Here is a 14,143-nt window from a genome sequence, read left to right on the forward strand (position 1 = left end):
TTTTTAACAGTAGGCATCCAAGTGCCGGGAAAAGCAAAAGCAAAACCCCCAATGCGATCGCGCAAGCCCCACCCACCGGCACAGAACTTCCGGCTCCCGCCCTCGGCGCCGTCCCAGTTCCGCTGACGCCAGAGGTCAGAGGTGACAGGCAAGATGTCGGCCGTCTGTGGCTTGGAGCGGTTGGTGAAAGGAGCATCTTCGTGACAAGCTCGCCGGAGACGGCGAAAAGGAGCCGAATCGCGGGAGCAAGTTTGAGGCGGCGGCGGATCGGACGCGGCGGGGTGTGGGCGCCGAGGGAGCCCTGGCCGCGGGGCATGACTGTCGGGAACGTGGGGGAGCGGGGAGTGGGAGGTGCCGGAGGCTGGTAATACCTCGCAGTCCCCCGGGAACCGGGAAGCCAAACTCGGTGGGAGCGCTTCATGCCGCCGACTGGTTTAGAGCCCGCCAGGATGAACAGGAAGAAAGGAGACAAGGGCTTTGAAAGCCCAAGGCCTTATAAATTATAAGTATTTTTTCGTATTCCTTTCCTTTTGTAGCTTTAGTTCTTATTAGTTAAATTTTGTGATTGCTTGACGCTGCCTTGGTGACCCTGGGAAATCTAGTGGGAAACGAGAGCCCACTCACGGTGGTGGAAATGCCGTTTGTAGGACCCTATGTGGGCAGTATGTATGGTTTTGAATGGCAGTGTTCAACATATTTAATGTCCCTTGCAGGTCAATAAGTGTTTTTCTTAAAATACCTAGCTTCCTATTTTTATACGAAGAAATCTATTTTCGTGGCTGTTGCTAAATTTAAAACGTGCAGTTACCTTAATTAGTAGGATTGTGAGCTGCTTAGAACTTCCTGATTATTCTTCCGCAGAATTATGTTTTTATTTAATAATAGTAGTATTTTCTTTTTCTTTTTAATATACAACCCATCAGGTTGTCTGCATCAACAATATAAACTTCCAGAGAAAATCTGTTGTAGTAAGTATATTCTCAACAATTATAAGCAGTAACAAATTACAATATTTAGAAATGTTCCCTTCTAGATGACTATGCTTCAAGACTAGGTAATATTCAGAATTCAGATCTGTGTGACTCCAAGGTGCATAGTCTTGCTGCTGTTCCAACTGCCTCAAATCTCCCTTCTTTCTCTCTCTTTTTGTTTCTGTATTAACATTTTATTCTGTTTAATCTGTTGTGGAATGTGAAAGTCGCTATTACCAAGCATTTTAGAATTTTGCATGACACAAGAATAAGCCCATAGTGAAATTTCTTCTGTGAGAAAAATTAAGGTTAGCGCTCTCACAGACTTAACTTGGCTGCTAAGAGGCCGGTTTTGTTTTCTGATACTTGGCTGACCTGGTTTAGGAGCATTGCTTTTTAAAGGGTTAGGTATGGTGTTAGGGTGTTTGAAATCTCTCAGACCTTGCCCCTTTCCTTTGATATTTATAGATTGCATATATAATCCAGTCTGGGACAGTTTTTGGCTACCCAAGTGCTTAGTTTGGGGGGACCTATATTAAAGAGACAAAATTTTAGTGAGCTTTGTTTTTTTGTTTTTTGTTTTCATTTGTTTTGTTTTGGTTTTTGCAGGGGGTGGGTGATGGCATGAACTTCCTTCTGGAACTGTTACCGCTGTATGCATAAGTTTACTCAAGATGAGCTGTATAGTTAAATTAAAAAGTAACCTATTATAGGAATCTTAGAATCCTTAAAGGTTCACTAAGTTCCATCTCCTTATTTAGGGAATTTCTCTGTCAATATTCCTTGCATAGGATTACAGCTGACCCTTGAATAATGTAGGGGCTAGGGGTTCCGACTTCCTGCATGATCAAAAATATGGGTATAACTTTGACTTCCCAAAATCTTACTGCTAATAGCCTACTATTGACCAGAAGTATTACCAGTAACATGAACAGTTGATTAACGTGTATTTTGTGTGTTTATTATATACTGTGTTATTGTAATAAAGTAAGGTAGGGAAATAATGTGTTATTAAGAAAATCATAAGGACGAGAAAATACATTTACAGTACCGCCCTGTATTAGGAAAAAAATCCACATATACGTGGGCCTGTGCAGTTCAAATCTGTGTTGTTCAGGGATCAGCTAGATTTACCTTGTACTTCATGGAAGGATATTTAGGTGTGTTGTGTTGTGTTGTGTTAGTTGGGCAGGGAAGATAGGAGAATTAGGAAGTTTAATTAAGATGTTACTGTAATAATCTTGGGGAGAAATGATGCAGCCCTGAATGAAATAACAATAATGAAAGTGGTGTAGAAATAGAATTGACGTGATTGACTGAATTGCAGTGAATGTTCATTGAGTACATTCTATGTATGAGACTTTACTAAGGTTTTATGTGAGTGATCTCAATCACAACCCCATGAAGTAGACACTATTTTAATCATAATTTTAAAAATTAAAGTGGCTGAAAGGCTGGAGACTAAGTAACTTTCTTCAGGGCATAAAGTTAACAAGTGATGGAGCCATTTTTAAATCCAAGATGACTAAAGAGTCTTCTGCAGCTCCTTACTGTATGTTCCCTCTTTCCACCTCCTCTGCCTCTGCATATATAATCCAGTCTGGGACAGTCTTTGACTGCCCAAGTGCTTAATTTGGGGGGACCTGTATTAAAGAGACAAAATCTTAGTGAGCTTTGTTTTTTTGCCAAAATAACAGATGGGAAGGAATTGCAGATGATTCGTACTAAAAATGTTAGGAAGGAGCTGTGAAAGAACTGGGGTTTCCCACTAGAAAAATTGGTTGGGTGGTGAATGGATTAGAGTCCTATAAGGAAATAAGCAGCATATTCATGCAGGTTAATTGAGGGAAGGTTGTGAAAGGACTAGTTAGAACAAACAGGGTTAAGAGAAACCGAGAGATGGTGGGGCACGCTGGGTTAGCAACAAGGAACAGTTAACACTTCTAAACCTGAAAAAGCAAAGGAAGAGGGTACTACGGTATAACAGACTGTAGTAGCTGTGGGAAAGTCACCTTATAGGATGTGTGGCCTTTGGTGGCAAAAGCTACTGCCTCCTTCAGCTGGGTAGCAGGGAACCCGAAGTTTAGCTGAAACGAGCTCACTTCTCTTCTCCAGTTTTCTCCTCATGCTTCCCATTGGACCACCCCAACTAGAAGCTAAAGAGCTAGTGGCCAGTTAATGTAAATCCCGGGGTATAGAATGGAGAGTGGATTCGGAGGGGCAAAAGGAGAATATGTAGAATAGTCTACCCATTTGCCCCCAAAAACATTCTTTCTTGTTTTTTTGTTTTTGTTTTTGTTTTTGTCTTTTTGAGATGAAAAGCTAGCATTCCCAACACAGGGAACTTAATGAAGTCTCACCCATTATTGTAGAGGTTGGCAATGGCTGACTACCTATTTTTGTAACAAGTTTTGTTGCAGTGCAGTCACATCCACTTATTTATATATTGTCCCCAGTGCTTTGGAGCTGCGCTGGCAGAGCTGAATACCTATGACAGAGGCTCTGTCGCCCACAAAGCCCATTTACTACCTGACCCTTGAGGGGGTTTGCCAGTCTCTCATCTCATGAATTCATGTGAGGATATGGCAGTTCAGCTCTACTCTCACTGAAGTATTAGCTCCCACCAGTATCTTTCATCCAAAACAGTTGAAAGAAAAGTAGTTAAGAGAATGGGAAACTTAATTGCCACAGTCCCTGCTTTCTTTAGCTGGTGTCAAGGCCAAATTTGATAAGCACAGCTTTCTCATTCTCCTGCCCGTTCCGTTTTCCCTTTTTCTTCTGCTGATATTTCTGTTGGTCTGACTAGACCTTCATTCCTGTAGGATCTGCAGCCTTGCCTGTCCTGTCTTTATTGAGTTGTTGCACTTTTCCGTTGATGAGGACTGTTGGCCAGGTGAGCCATAAGAGGCGTTCCATGAATCTTCCTGGACTGCAGACAGAATTGTTGTCCTTACAGTGTTGCAGAACCTATTCTTTGTTTGATAATTGGGATTAGTTATTCTAGTCAGTATAGTGGCCTCTTTCTCTGCCTGATGGTTTAGTGGCATGAGGAACCCAAAGTGGTCAAGGGACAGTCTCAGCTTCCCGTGTAATGGAACCAGGACTATGTGCCCTGGTGGATGCATGTTTCTCCTGACCAAATACGCCAAACCCAGGGTTACAAAGACAGCAAAGATTCCTTCAGTGTTTTTTTGTTTTTTAATATAACAGTGAGAAGAGTCACTCCAGCTTTTACCCTTGGTATGCAGATCTAGTTTGGCCATGGAAAACTGACCTTGTATATTGTCCACTAGTTCAAACAGCATCCTGTTGGAGGTCTCTCAATTGATGCAGTACCTGAGCCTTCAGTAGCTGATCACGCCGGCATTTCTGGATTATAGGGCACACGATGAAACGAGTAAACTTTGTGTGTAAGAGCCCATCACCACACTTCCCTGTATACTTAGAGGCATGTGTGAGATATTATAATGATATGTATGGTCTTATACAAGTATGTTGTGGTTGGGAGGAAAATCTAGAATATTTTTGCTCTTATAAAGACAGATATGTTTTTGATGTGCGCTGTCTTATAGTCATTCTCCTACCAAGTGACTGACTGGTCCTTCCAGTACCATACTGGATGCTTAGTATGAGCCTGTGCTAGTGGCAGTGGGCCTTCAGCAGTGGTGGTAGTCAGCACATCCCTGATGGAGTGAAGACCATGCCATAGGGCTCATGTAGAGCGTCTGTTCTGCCACTATGACCTCCTTGTGCATTGGGTAGGGTGTCTAGGGAAAGAGTCTGCTGTATCTACCTCATCTTGCCCATTGGTTTTGGGGAGGTCCTTTCTGCTGTGGGTGCCCTCTGATGGTCATTTATGTGTTAACAACATGGATATATTCACATTGTACCTGTTCTGAGAAATCCATCCATAAACTTCTCCTGCCCTCTTCCTGTTTTCAGTCTTTTAATTTTGTTCTTACCAAAGTCCTAACCAGCCTATTAGCAATTGTCCATAGATCTGTGTAGTTGTATACTTCAGGACATCTCTGCTTCTATAGTGTGGGTATGGCGAGATAAATTTCCCAAGGTTCTGCTGGCTGTAGAACTTCTTCCACTGTCTTTTAGGGCCACACTTCAGTGGCATTCTAATGGCAGTTCCCTCCACTTCCAGCTGGTGGTAGCATTCTGCGTGCTTACTCCTAATTCGGGCTTGTGCTTTGTGCTGTTAGCTGAGCATAGGGAACTCTCAGTGACACAATGGGTGTAGATTGAGGGAGAGGTAGAGGAGCAGTGGGAGGACGTCTTACCGGATTCTGAGCACCTGCTCATGTGTTGTCTCTCCTTTATGAACCTGCTTGGCCCTGGCTCAGATCTCTTGTCTCTATTTAAAAGTGAAAACTGCTGCACTTGCCCAGTTTTATTTTTCAGAACTTTATTTTACTCTCCTATCATTATGGTCATTTCAGGTAACAGTCTTTGGAAGTCCTATGGTCAAGTGTTGAGTTTCTATTGAAGGGTCTAGTAGCAAACCAGTAGTTGGTTTGAGTATGGTTAGCGACAGAAGACTTTGTGGCCTTCCTCTCAAAGCTCAGGAATTTGCACTGTCATTCTATTGGGAAAAACCAGCGTCTGTAGAGCACCTCTGTCTGTCATGGACATTCCTAGTGCCATCGAATCTACTGACTTGTAAGGCCCAAGTGTCAAGGTGACTTGAACCACGCCTGGACCTGCTGCAGAACCTTTTCTTGGTCTAGACCCCTCTCAAAGCTGGTAACTTAATAGGTTGCCTAGTAAGCAGTTCGCCCAGATCTAGATATTGCCTCCGGAATTCAAAGAAGCTTACCGAGTTTTGTGTCCTTTCCTCTTCCCCCTCCCCACCTTGGTGAGCAGTATGAAATGAAGCAACTTATCTTTTCTTTGAAAGGAATACTTTCATATGCCTCAATACTGGAGCCTTAGAAGCTTTATTAATATGATAGGCCCCTGAACTTTGATGCTTTTTAACCTGCATCCTCTGCCATCCATGTATTTTTTTCTTAAAGCATTTGGAGAACTTGCTTTTTTCATCCCATCATGTCTAGTTAGCATAACTCTGTCATAATATTCTAGTGTAATTCTTTTTTTTTTTTTAAAGATTTTATTTATTTGTCAGAGACAGAGAGAGCGAGCGAGCACAGGCAGACAGAGAGGCAGGCAGAGGCAGAGGGAGAAGCAGGCTCTCTGCCGAGCAAGGAGCCTGATGTGGGACTCGATCCCAGGACCCTGGGATCATGACCTGAGCCGAAGGCAGCTGCTTAACCAACTGAGCCACCCAGGCGTCCCATCTAGTGTAATTCTTTATAGCCTATCTTGGAATCAAGTGACTTTTGGACTATATTTTGATTGAGCAGGAGAATTGATAATAGCTTTTAGTTATTAGATGACAGTGAAGGGGTTCTGCTGTTTTGAAGAAAACCTGTGTCTGATTTTTTTTTTTCCTGGTAAGAATTGGTGGGGTGGGGGAAGCGTTTGCTTGATAATTAGTTTCGATACTAGTTACCAAGAGCTATGATGATTTGCTGCAGTAAAAATACTATATCTGGGGGCACCTGGGTGGCTCAGTGGGTTAAAGCCTCTGCCTTCAGCTCAGGGCATGATCCCAGGGTCCTGGGATCGAGCCCCACATCGGGCTCTCTGCTAGGCAGGGAGCCTGCTTCCCTTCCTTTCTCTCTGCCTCTCTCTCTGCCTCCTTGTGATCTCTCTCTCTCTCTCTCTCTGTCAAATAAATAAATAAAATCTTAAAAAAAAATAACTATATCTGAAACTGTGGTTGTAATTGGCAGGTTTGTGATAATTCATTGTCATTCTCCAAAACCTACTCAACTTTTGTATTGGCCAAATAATAGAGTTAAGTGAAGATGTAGTAGGCATCTTTCAAGTATCTGATGGCATGAATCTCTGCAGTTCCCCAAGGGATGTTTATTTGCTTTGACTTACTGTCTAGTCCTTCTATAGTAGTCCTCACTGTGCTGGTTAGAGAACAAATATGGGGATTTGTCAGTTACTAAAATATATACTGTGTGTTCTGAGACTGGGGAAATAAGCATGAGTCCTACTCTGAAATAGCCTTGGGCTGTTATCCCCATTAGTACTTGACCCCCAAAGACTTCCAGTATGACTAGTAGACTGGTAAGGTTTTGGGACTCCAGGAATTGTTTCAGAATCAAGATACAATACCTCCAAGAAGAGAGCAAAAATTAGTTCATTTGAGTGTGATAGATCTCAAGATTTTAAGGAATGATATGTGAGATTTGTACATGTTTATAGGCACAGAAAAAATTCTACAGGGAGGAGGCATGGTAATTATAGGAGAGGGTAATTAATAGAGTGGAATTTTAAAGGCTGCTGTAGGGTATGGCCTCCAGTGACCAGTGGAAGGATCACTCTTGAACAGTAAAGATGGCTACATGCAGCAGGAGGGCAAGAGAATTGGTAGATGGCAGAAGAATGGTTGAAATAAAGGATCTTGAATAAATGGAGAAGAAGGACTATGTAAGAAACTGGAGGAGGTTAAGGAATTGGAGGACTTCATATGGTTGACCAGGAAGACTGGGGTGGGAAATAACAGGAGGGGCAGAAGAATAAGCATGGCGGGCACTCAAGTTTGAAGTGTCGGCGTGGGAGTAATTACCAGCAGTAATGATATGTCTTTTGGAGTGTGGTCTCGATGCTGAAGTGAAGATTGTAGGAATTAAGGTCAAGGAACTTTGAAGCTGTGACTGCACGGATCAAATATATCTACATTCATATCACTTAGAGTGATGGCAGAGGTTAAAAAGGGGGAGTGTGAGCCTTTGATAAATGTTGAAGAATTTGGGAGATTTGAATAAAGAGGAATAAAGGGTAGTGGACCTATACGGCATGAATGTATGGGAAAAGAAGTAGAAAAGAATGATAAAGACATGTCTTAAGCATTTATTGGATGTCCACTATGATTTTAACCAACTGAGCCACCCAGGCGTCCCCCCACTATGATTTTAAAGGCTTTCCATGTATTAAATTGCTGAGTTGTCAGATCACCTATTTCACAGATGAGGAAAAGACAGAGCTAGACTAATCCAAGATCATACACTCATTAAGTGGTAGAGCTTGGATTTGAATGCAGTCAGTTTACCTCCAAAAAGCATAACATTTAAACATGACATTATCCTGCCCTTGCTCTTATAGCATATGCTATATAAAATCCTATGAGCGGTCTAGAGTAGCATTTGAAACTAGGAGGTCTCCTGTTTTCCCCTCCCATAATTTATAGTGAATGAAAGAATAAGTAACTTTGTCAGAGGGATTTCAAGAGACATTTTATCTAAAACCAGAAGGTATAGAACAAGTATTTGAAAAAGTTGAATAGCAAAAGAGAGATTTAGAACAGGATAGGAGTATGATCAACTGTGAAGTGTTTGGGAGGGAACAAGGAGCAGGAAGGAGATGAGACTAAGTGAGAGCTTAGGTGACTGGGGGCTTGCAGTAATGCCATTACTCAGAGATGACAGGGAATGGAGGCATGTAGAAATTAAAGGATCTGAATGTTGTAAGCAAATATAGGTTAGGGCTCTAGGTGGTGTCAGAGACCTGATGATGCATGGAAACTGGGCTTTCCCTATCTTCATGAAATACACTCCATTCACTGTTCTGTCACTGCTAACCTTAGTCTAGAAAGCCAAATCCTGTTCTTAGTCCCAGCCATGTAGCTAGCTACTGACTTAAAGCACTTTCCATAATCTTTTCTAGTATAGCTCACTTTTGCTGTTGTCTTGATTCTGCTCGCTCTCTTTGAGCTGATCCAAGTTTGTTCATATAGATTGGTCATTGGATTGCTGATAGGCTAATTAAGCTAGTAGTTTATACCTTTATTTTATAATTATTATTTTTTTAAGATTTTACTTATTTATTCAACAGGGAGAGAAAGAGACAGCAGGAGAGGGACCACAAGCAGGGGGAGTGGGAGAGGGAGAAGCAGGCTTCCCACTGAGCAGGGAGCCCAGTGCGGGGCTCAATCCCAGGACCCTGGGATCAGGACCTGAGCCTAAGGCAGATGCTTAATGATGGAGCCACCCAGGCACCCCAGTAGTTTACACCTTTGAACACAGCTTTCATCAGCAGTATTTTGGCTTCTTTCTATTCTCATTTGCTACCACATAGATCTGCATAGATAGTATAATTTAAGAATGTACGGCTCTCTTCATATTTGGGAATTAGAGGGATTGGGGCTGCAGAATCTCTAAGTATTTGAGCAGTTATGCTGAATGTTATAAAAAAAATTTTCTTGTGTATTATTTAAAACCTTGTACGAGAAACCTAGCATTGTAGGAATCCTTTGGAATCATTTAGATCTGGTTTGAATGTGAATCCTCCATTTACTACTTATATGACTTTCTTAACTTTGTTAACTTATCTGTGGAAAGTATAAAGCAGTACTTTTTTCGGTTGTTAGGTTGTTAGTGGGATTGGAGAGAACATATGCATGTAATGTCTGGCATATAGTAGCGCTCACTAAATAGCAGCCATCTTACTTGCTATGCTTTAGTCCTTTATGTTGCTGCCTCATTTCATCTTAGCTTTTCCCATTGTAGCTTCTCCAGTTTCCCTATTTACCCTGCAGCCCCTTAAAGGCTACTGTTTCATGCCTCCCATAATTGGCATTTGAGTACATCAGTTTTTTTACTTGAGATAGTAAAGTCAGTGCAGTAGATGCCATTTTCCAATGGCCCATCTTTCCCATTTGATTCCCATTTTGGAGGGCCATGTTCTTTTACTCACCAATCTGGTTTTGATTCTCATTCTGCTCTTTTTTTTTTTTTTTTTTTTCTTTCTTCCCTGTTTGAGTTCCAGTCTGTATGGAAATTCTTGAATTTGACAGTAGTGAGTCGTTTTACTTTTCTATTAGCAGAATGTCTAATTTTCACTGATAGTGAATCACAAAGAAGATTCAGTATTTATAATTTATAATTTCAGTATTTATAATTCACACCTGTTCATTCATTAGGACAGTAATGTTTGAAATGAAGATACTTGGAGAGCTTTTGTTTGTATGTAGCTATTTGAGATTCTGCTTCTAAAGTGTAGTATACATAGTAGAAATAAAAGTATAAGTAAGTGTAAGTAGTAGAGATTAAAAAATATGTTCTAAAACCTACCATTCTTAATTATAATGAAGTTATTATACTTTATCTTTGCAGGGATTCGTGGAACTGACTATATTTCCCACAGTTGCGAACTTGAACAGAATCAAATTGAACAGCAAACAGTGTAGAATATACCGAGTAAGGATAAATGATTTAGAAGCTGCTTTTATTTATAATGATCCAACCTTGGAAGTCTGTCACAATGAATCAAAACAGTAAGTTGTATACATTAAAAGTTAATATTTCTAACAGCTTTATTTTCCCGATATTATTGGATTAATTTTTTTGATAGATTTTTCTTAGCTGATTATTAGACTTCAAATCGCAATATTTTTCCGAATTGTAATTTTTCTTTTACCGCTCTGCTGAAATTTTACTAGCTCTGCCCAAAATAGTAAGTTCCTAAGTTTCCTTTCTTCAGACTGGTTTTAAAGAAGTATTATCTGAGAATTTGAAATAAATTTTAACCATTTTCCTACTTTTAATGGTTTTTAAAAATTACTTCATAAATATTAAATGTGATCTTAGTAGATTAGGTGTTTATTATAATCCCTGGAGCAGAGACCACTTACTTAGACAGTTTCAGACTATCATATAAAAATATTGTTTTAAATGCCTCTTTGCTTCACTTTACATAAATACTAGATCTGTAGAGGTTACTTCTGTTTTTTATCAGTAAATGTGTTGTGATGAGTTTTGTGTCCTACTTTTTACAATTAAGTGCTTTGTCTCCACTTTCCCAAATATGATACGCTTTACTTTCTGTCATTTTTATGGTCAGGTTAATATTCCATTTACTCAGTATTCTATAGTTCGCATGTTTTCCAGCTGTTCAGCTTTTGTATCCTAAGTAAAAGTATTACTTTTGAGATCTTAAGTAATGTTGAGTGAATATTTTGTCCCAGATCAGTTTATTTTCCTTTGAATTATTTCCTTAGGCAAATAGCATTATTTATTATTTTTAAGGCACTTAGTATTTTACTTCATGGTGCCCCATAACATTTGTGTTAAGTACTGTCAACTACATTTGAGGGCACATGTTTTTTCAAAGTTTAGATAGCATTGGATTGTATCATGAGTCTCTGTTTTGGGGTCAGGTGCCAAAACTTCATTAAAACTTTTTTTAAGTCAGGATGGTATTTTAATTCCTCTAGATGTACAACATTGCCTTAAAGCAACAGTTCTCTAAATATGATTTCCAGACAAGCAGCATCAGCATCACCTGGAAACTTGTTAGGAAAAAAATATGATAATAACAGAAAGGAAGGCAAACCATCAAAGACTCTTAACAATAGGGAACAAACAGGGTTCCTGAAGGGGAGGTGGTAAGGGGATGGATCCAGTACATGGGTGATAGGTGATCAGGAGGGCACTTACTGTGATGAGCACTGGGTGTTGCATGCAAGTGATGAATCACTAAATTATAATCCTAAAACTAATACTACGCTATATGTTAGCTGACTAGAACTTAAATAAAATCCTGAAAGAAAAAAAAAAAAAAGAAATGCAGATTCCCATGCATTGGCTTAAATCTACTGAATCAGAAACTGGGGATATAGTTCTACAATTTGCGTTTTTAACTAGTGTGCCAGGTGATTAGAAGGTTTGAGAAAAGAGGCTTTAGATGTATTTTTGGTTCCAATTATCATTGGTTCAGAAGCTTTACAACTCAGGGAAGAGAAAAGAAAATGCTGTTGGAAAAATTCAGGGAATCTCTGAATTGCTTCTTTAACTTCCCATTTCACAGAGATGAGTAGTTGTTGAAATTACATTACTTTTCAGCCACACTTGTAGAACTCATAAAAACACTTGCTGGGCGCCTGGGTGGCTCAGTGGGTTAAGCCGCTGCCTTAGGCTCGGGTCATGATCTCAGGGTCCTGGGATGGAGTCCCACATCTGGCTCTCTGCTCAGCGGGGAGCCTGCTTCCTCCTCTCTCTCTCTGCCTGCCTCTCTGCCTGTTTGTGATCTCTCTCTGTCAAATCAATAAATAAGATCTTTAAAAAAACAAAAACAAAAACAAAAAAACACTTGCTCATTTGCATCCTCTTTCCCCCTGGGGGCGCGGGGCGGGGGTGGGGAGGGTGGGGGGAGGAGTAGAAATGACTTGCCTTTGGGATAGTAAATATACACCACTATTGAAAAGAAAAGGCACCTGCAAAAAAGCAGGTAGGGAAGCCATTGCCTTCCTAGAGCCTAGAATAACTACCCATTTGGTACTAGAACTCTGCATTTCATGACAGGGTAAGAAGCCTCTCCATCTGCCAGTCACAGAACAGGGCTTGCACATCTGCTTTACCTGTTGCTCAGGTCTCAGAGAATATAATCAGTGCCAGTCCAATGACAGGAACAGTGGACTCCACAGCTGTTGAGGAAGCAAGCTGTACTTTTGCCATGTTTGTTTTGAGGTGATCATATCCCCTAAAATTTTTCTCTAGTGGTAGGGAAGATGCTTTATCACTTACAGCATTATAAGGAAAGGAAAGGAGGTTATAAAGGGAAATCTTTTCAAAAATGCACTTTAATCTTTTCAGCTAGAACCATAGCTCAGTTAGGCATGGTCACTTAGCAAATACTTGCTCCCTACCCCTGCTTTTCTTCCAAGCGCTAGAATCTCATTTATTTTTTAAGAGAGAGGACGTTAGTTACTTTTTCCTGGTTTTTATTCTCTGACTCATTTTAAAAAGGGTTTGAAATTGGTTGTAGAATTTTCTTAGACACCAGTTTTAAAAAGAAGCTAATGAAAGTAGTATGAACAGTGAAAAGCAATCAGGTAGTGGGCACATGCTAACAAAAGCTACTGCACAGTTACTGTGGGAGAACTAGACTTGGGTTTGGTACTTCTGGCTGCCATACCGAAGAGGGAAATTCTGTTGTTTATGTGATTGATAAGCCACAAGATAGAAGCATGCCAGATATTCAGAGGAAATTCTGCTTTCCTTAGAAGTTAGATGTGGAAAATCTCTCTTCTGGATTATATTACTTTTAGAGAACTTTGGGAAAGGCCGAGAGTTGAGGTCCTTACTGTGCTCCCTGGATACTTCCGTCACCTTTGTTTCTAAAGTAACTTTCAGAAACCAATAAAATTCACACTGAAGCTGAAACAGAAATTAAGTATAGCAGTTTTGAAATTGAAAATTAGATTCTGTGATAACATTTGATCTTTACTACCAGAATGTGTTTAAATGTATTTCAAACAAGAATGCCCTAACAGTCAAAGTAATATACTACTTCGTCACATTTCTTCGTATTTGTTTTAAAGTTAAGGCGCCAGGCCCTTTTATTTTTCATGGAAAGTGTGTGCTGACCTTGGTTGAGATTCAGTATCTTTTTACTGCAGGGAGAATGTAAGGAAGGGAAACATTTAGATAACAGACTAAAAGACATTTCTGTGTCTATACTTTTGCCTGTTTTACCCAACTAAGTGTTAACTGAGTTGTTAAATGACCAGATGCAGTTAAAAACCCTGTTTGTTATGTTACATGGATAGGGCCCTTGCTCACTCAGTCTCTCTCTCACTCTTTTTTGGGGCGGGGAGGGGGGAGGCTTATTGTCTGCCAGTAAAATAATTGCAGCAATTTTTCGAAGTATATTTTATATTTGAATCTTATATATTGTTGATAAATTACAGTTGGTCCTGTAGGAGTTATGGCTTTTTGGTTCTCTTTTTTTTTCCTTGCTATATTCTTTTTTCTTAGAATGAAATAAATGTAGATTTTGCAAGAGAAGCTGTTTCTGTGGATAGCCTGCAGTGGCTGACATCTTTTTACTTTGGTTCTTTTCCTTCCCTAGGTAGGCTTTGCGACTTTGAGAAGATCTTTTTTATTTTGCTTGAAAAGCTTCAGTCTTCCAGAGTTCCAAGCATCAGTTTAATTCCTATCTTCTATGTTCATTTTCACTCAGGAATGATAGTAGAAATGACCAATCTTGAGATATAAATGAAGTAGCTGTTGAGTGATTAGAATGATTATTTTTAGAGTAATTGGAGTTGATTTTTTTAATTGCTATTTAATTTTATTTTTTTGCTACTT

General features: G+C 40.0%; 1 protein-coding gene across 1 annotated transcript in view; it reads left to right on the plus strand.

Moving 5' to 3' along the window:
* The first annotated feature begins 133 nt into the window (after positions 1–133).
* The window catches only part of TAF2 (TATA-box binding protein associated factor 2), a 91,706-nt gene continuing 77,696 nt past the window's right edge, over positions 134–14,143 (plus strand). The window contains exons 1-3 of the mRNA XM_059165721.1: positions 134–502; positions 914–968; positions 10,169–10,329. Coding sequence (XP_059021704.1) covers positions 420–502; positions 914–968; positions 10,169–10,329 — 299 coding nt within the window. The 5' untranslated portion in view covers positions 134–419. The remainder of the gene's footprint in view (positions 503–913; positions 969–10,168; positions 10,330–14,143) is intronic.

The sequence above is a fragment of the Mustela lutreola genome, chromosome 3, assembly GCF_030435805.1.
Source record: "Mustela lutreola isolate mMusLut2 chromosome 3, mMusLut2.pri, whole genome shotgun sequence".
Classification (NCBI taxonomy): domain Eukaryota; kingdom Metazoa; phylum Chordata; class Mammalia; order Carnivora; family Mustelidae; genus Mustela; species Mustela lutreola.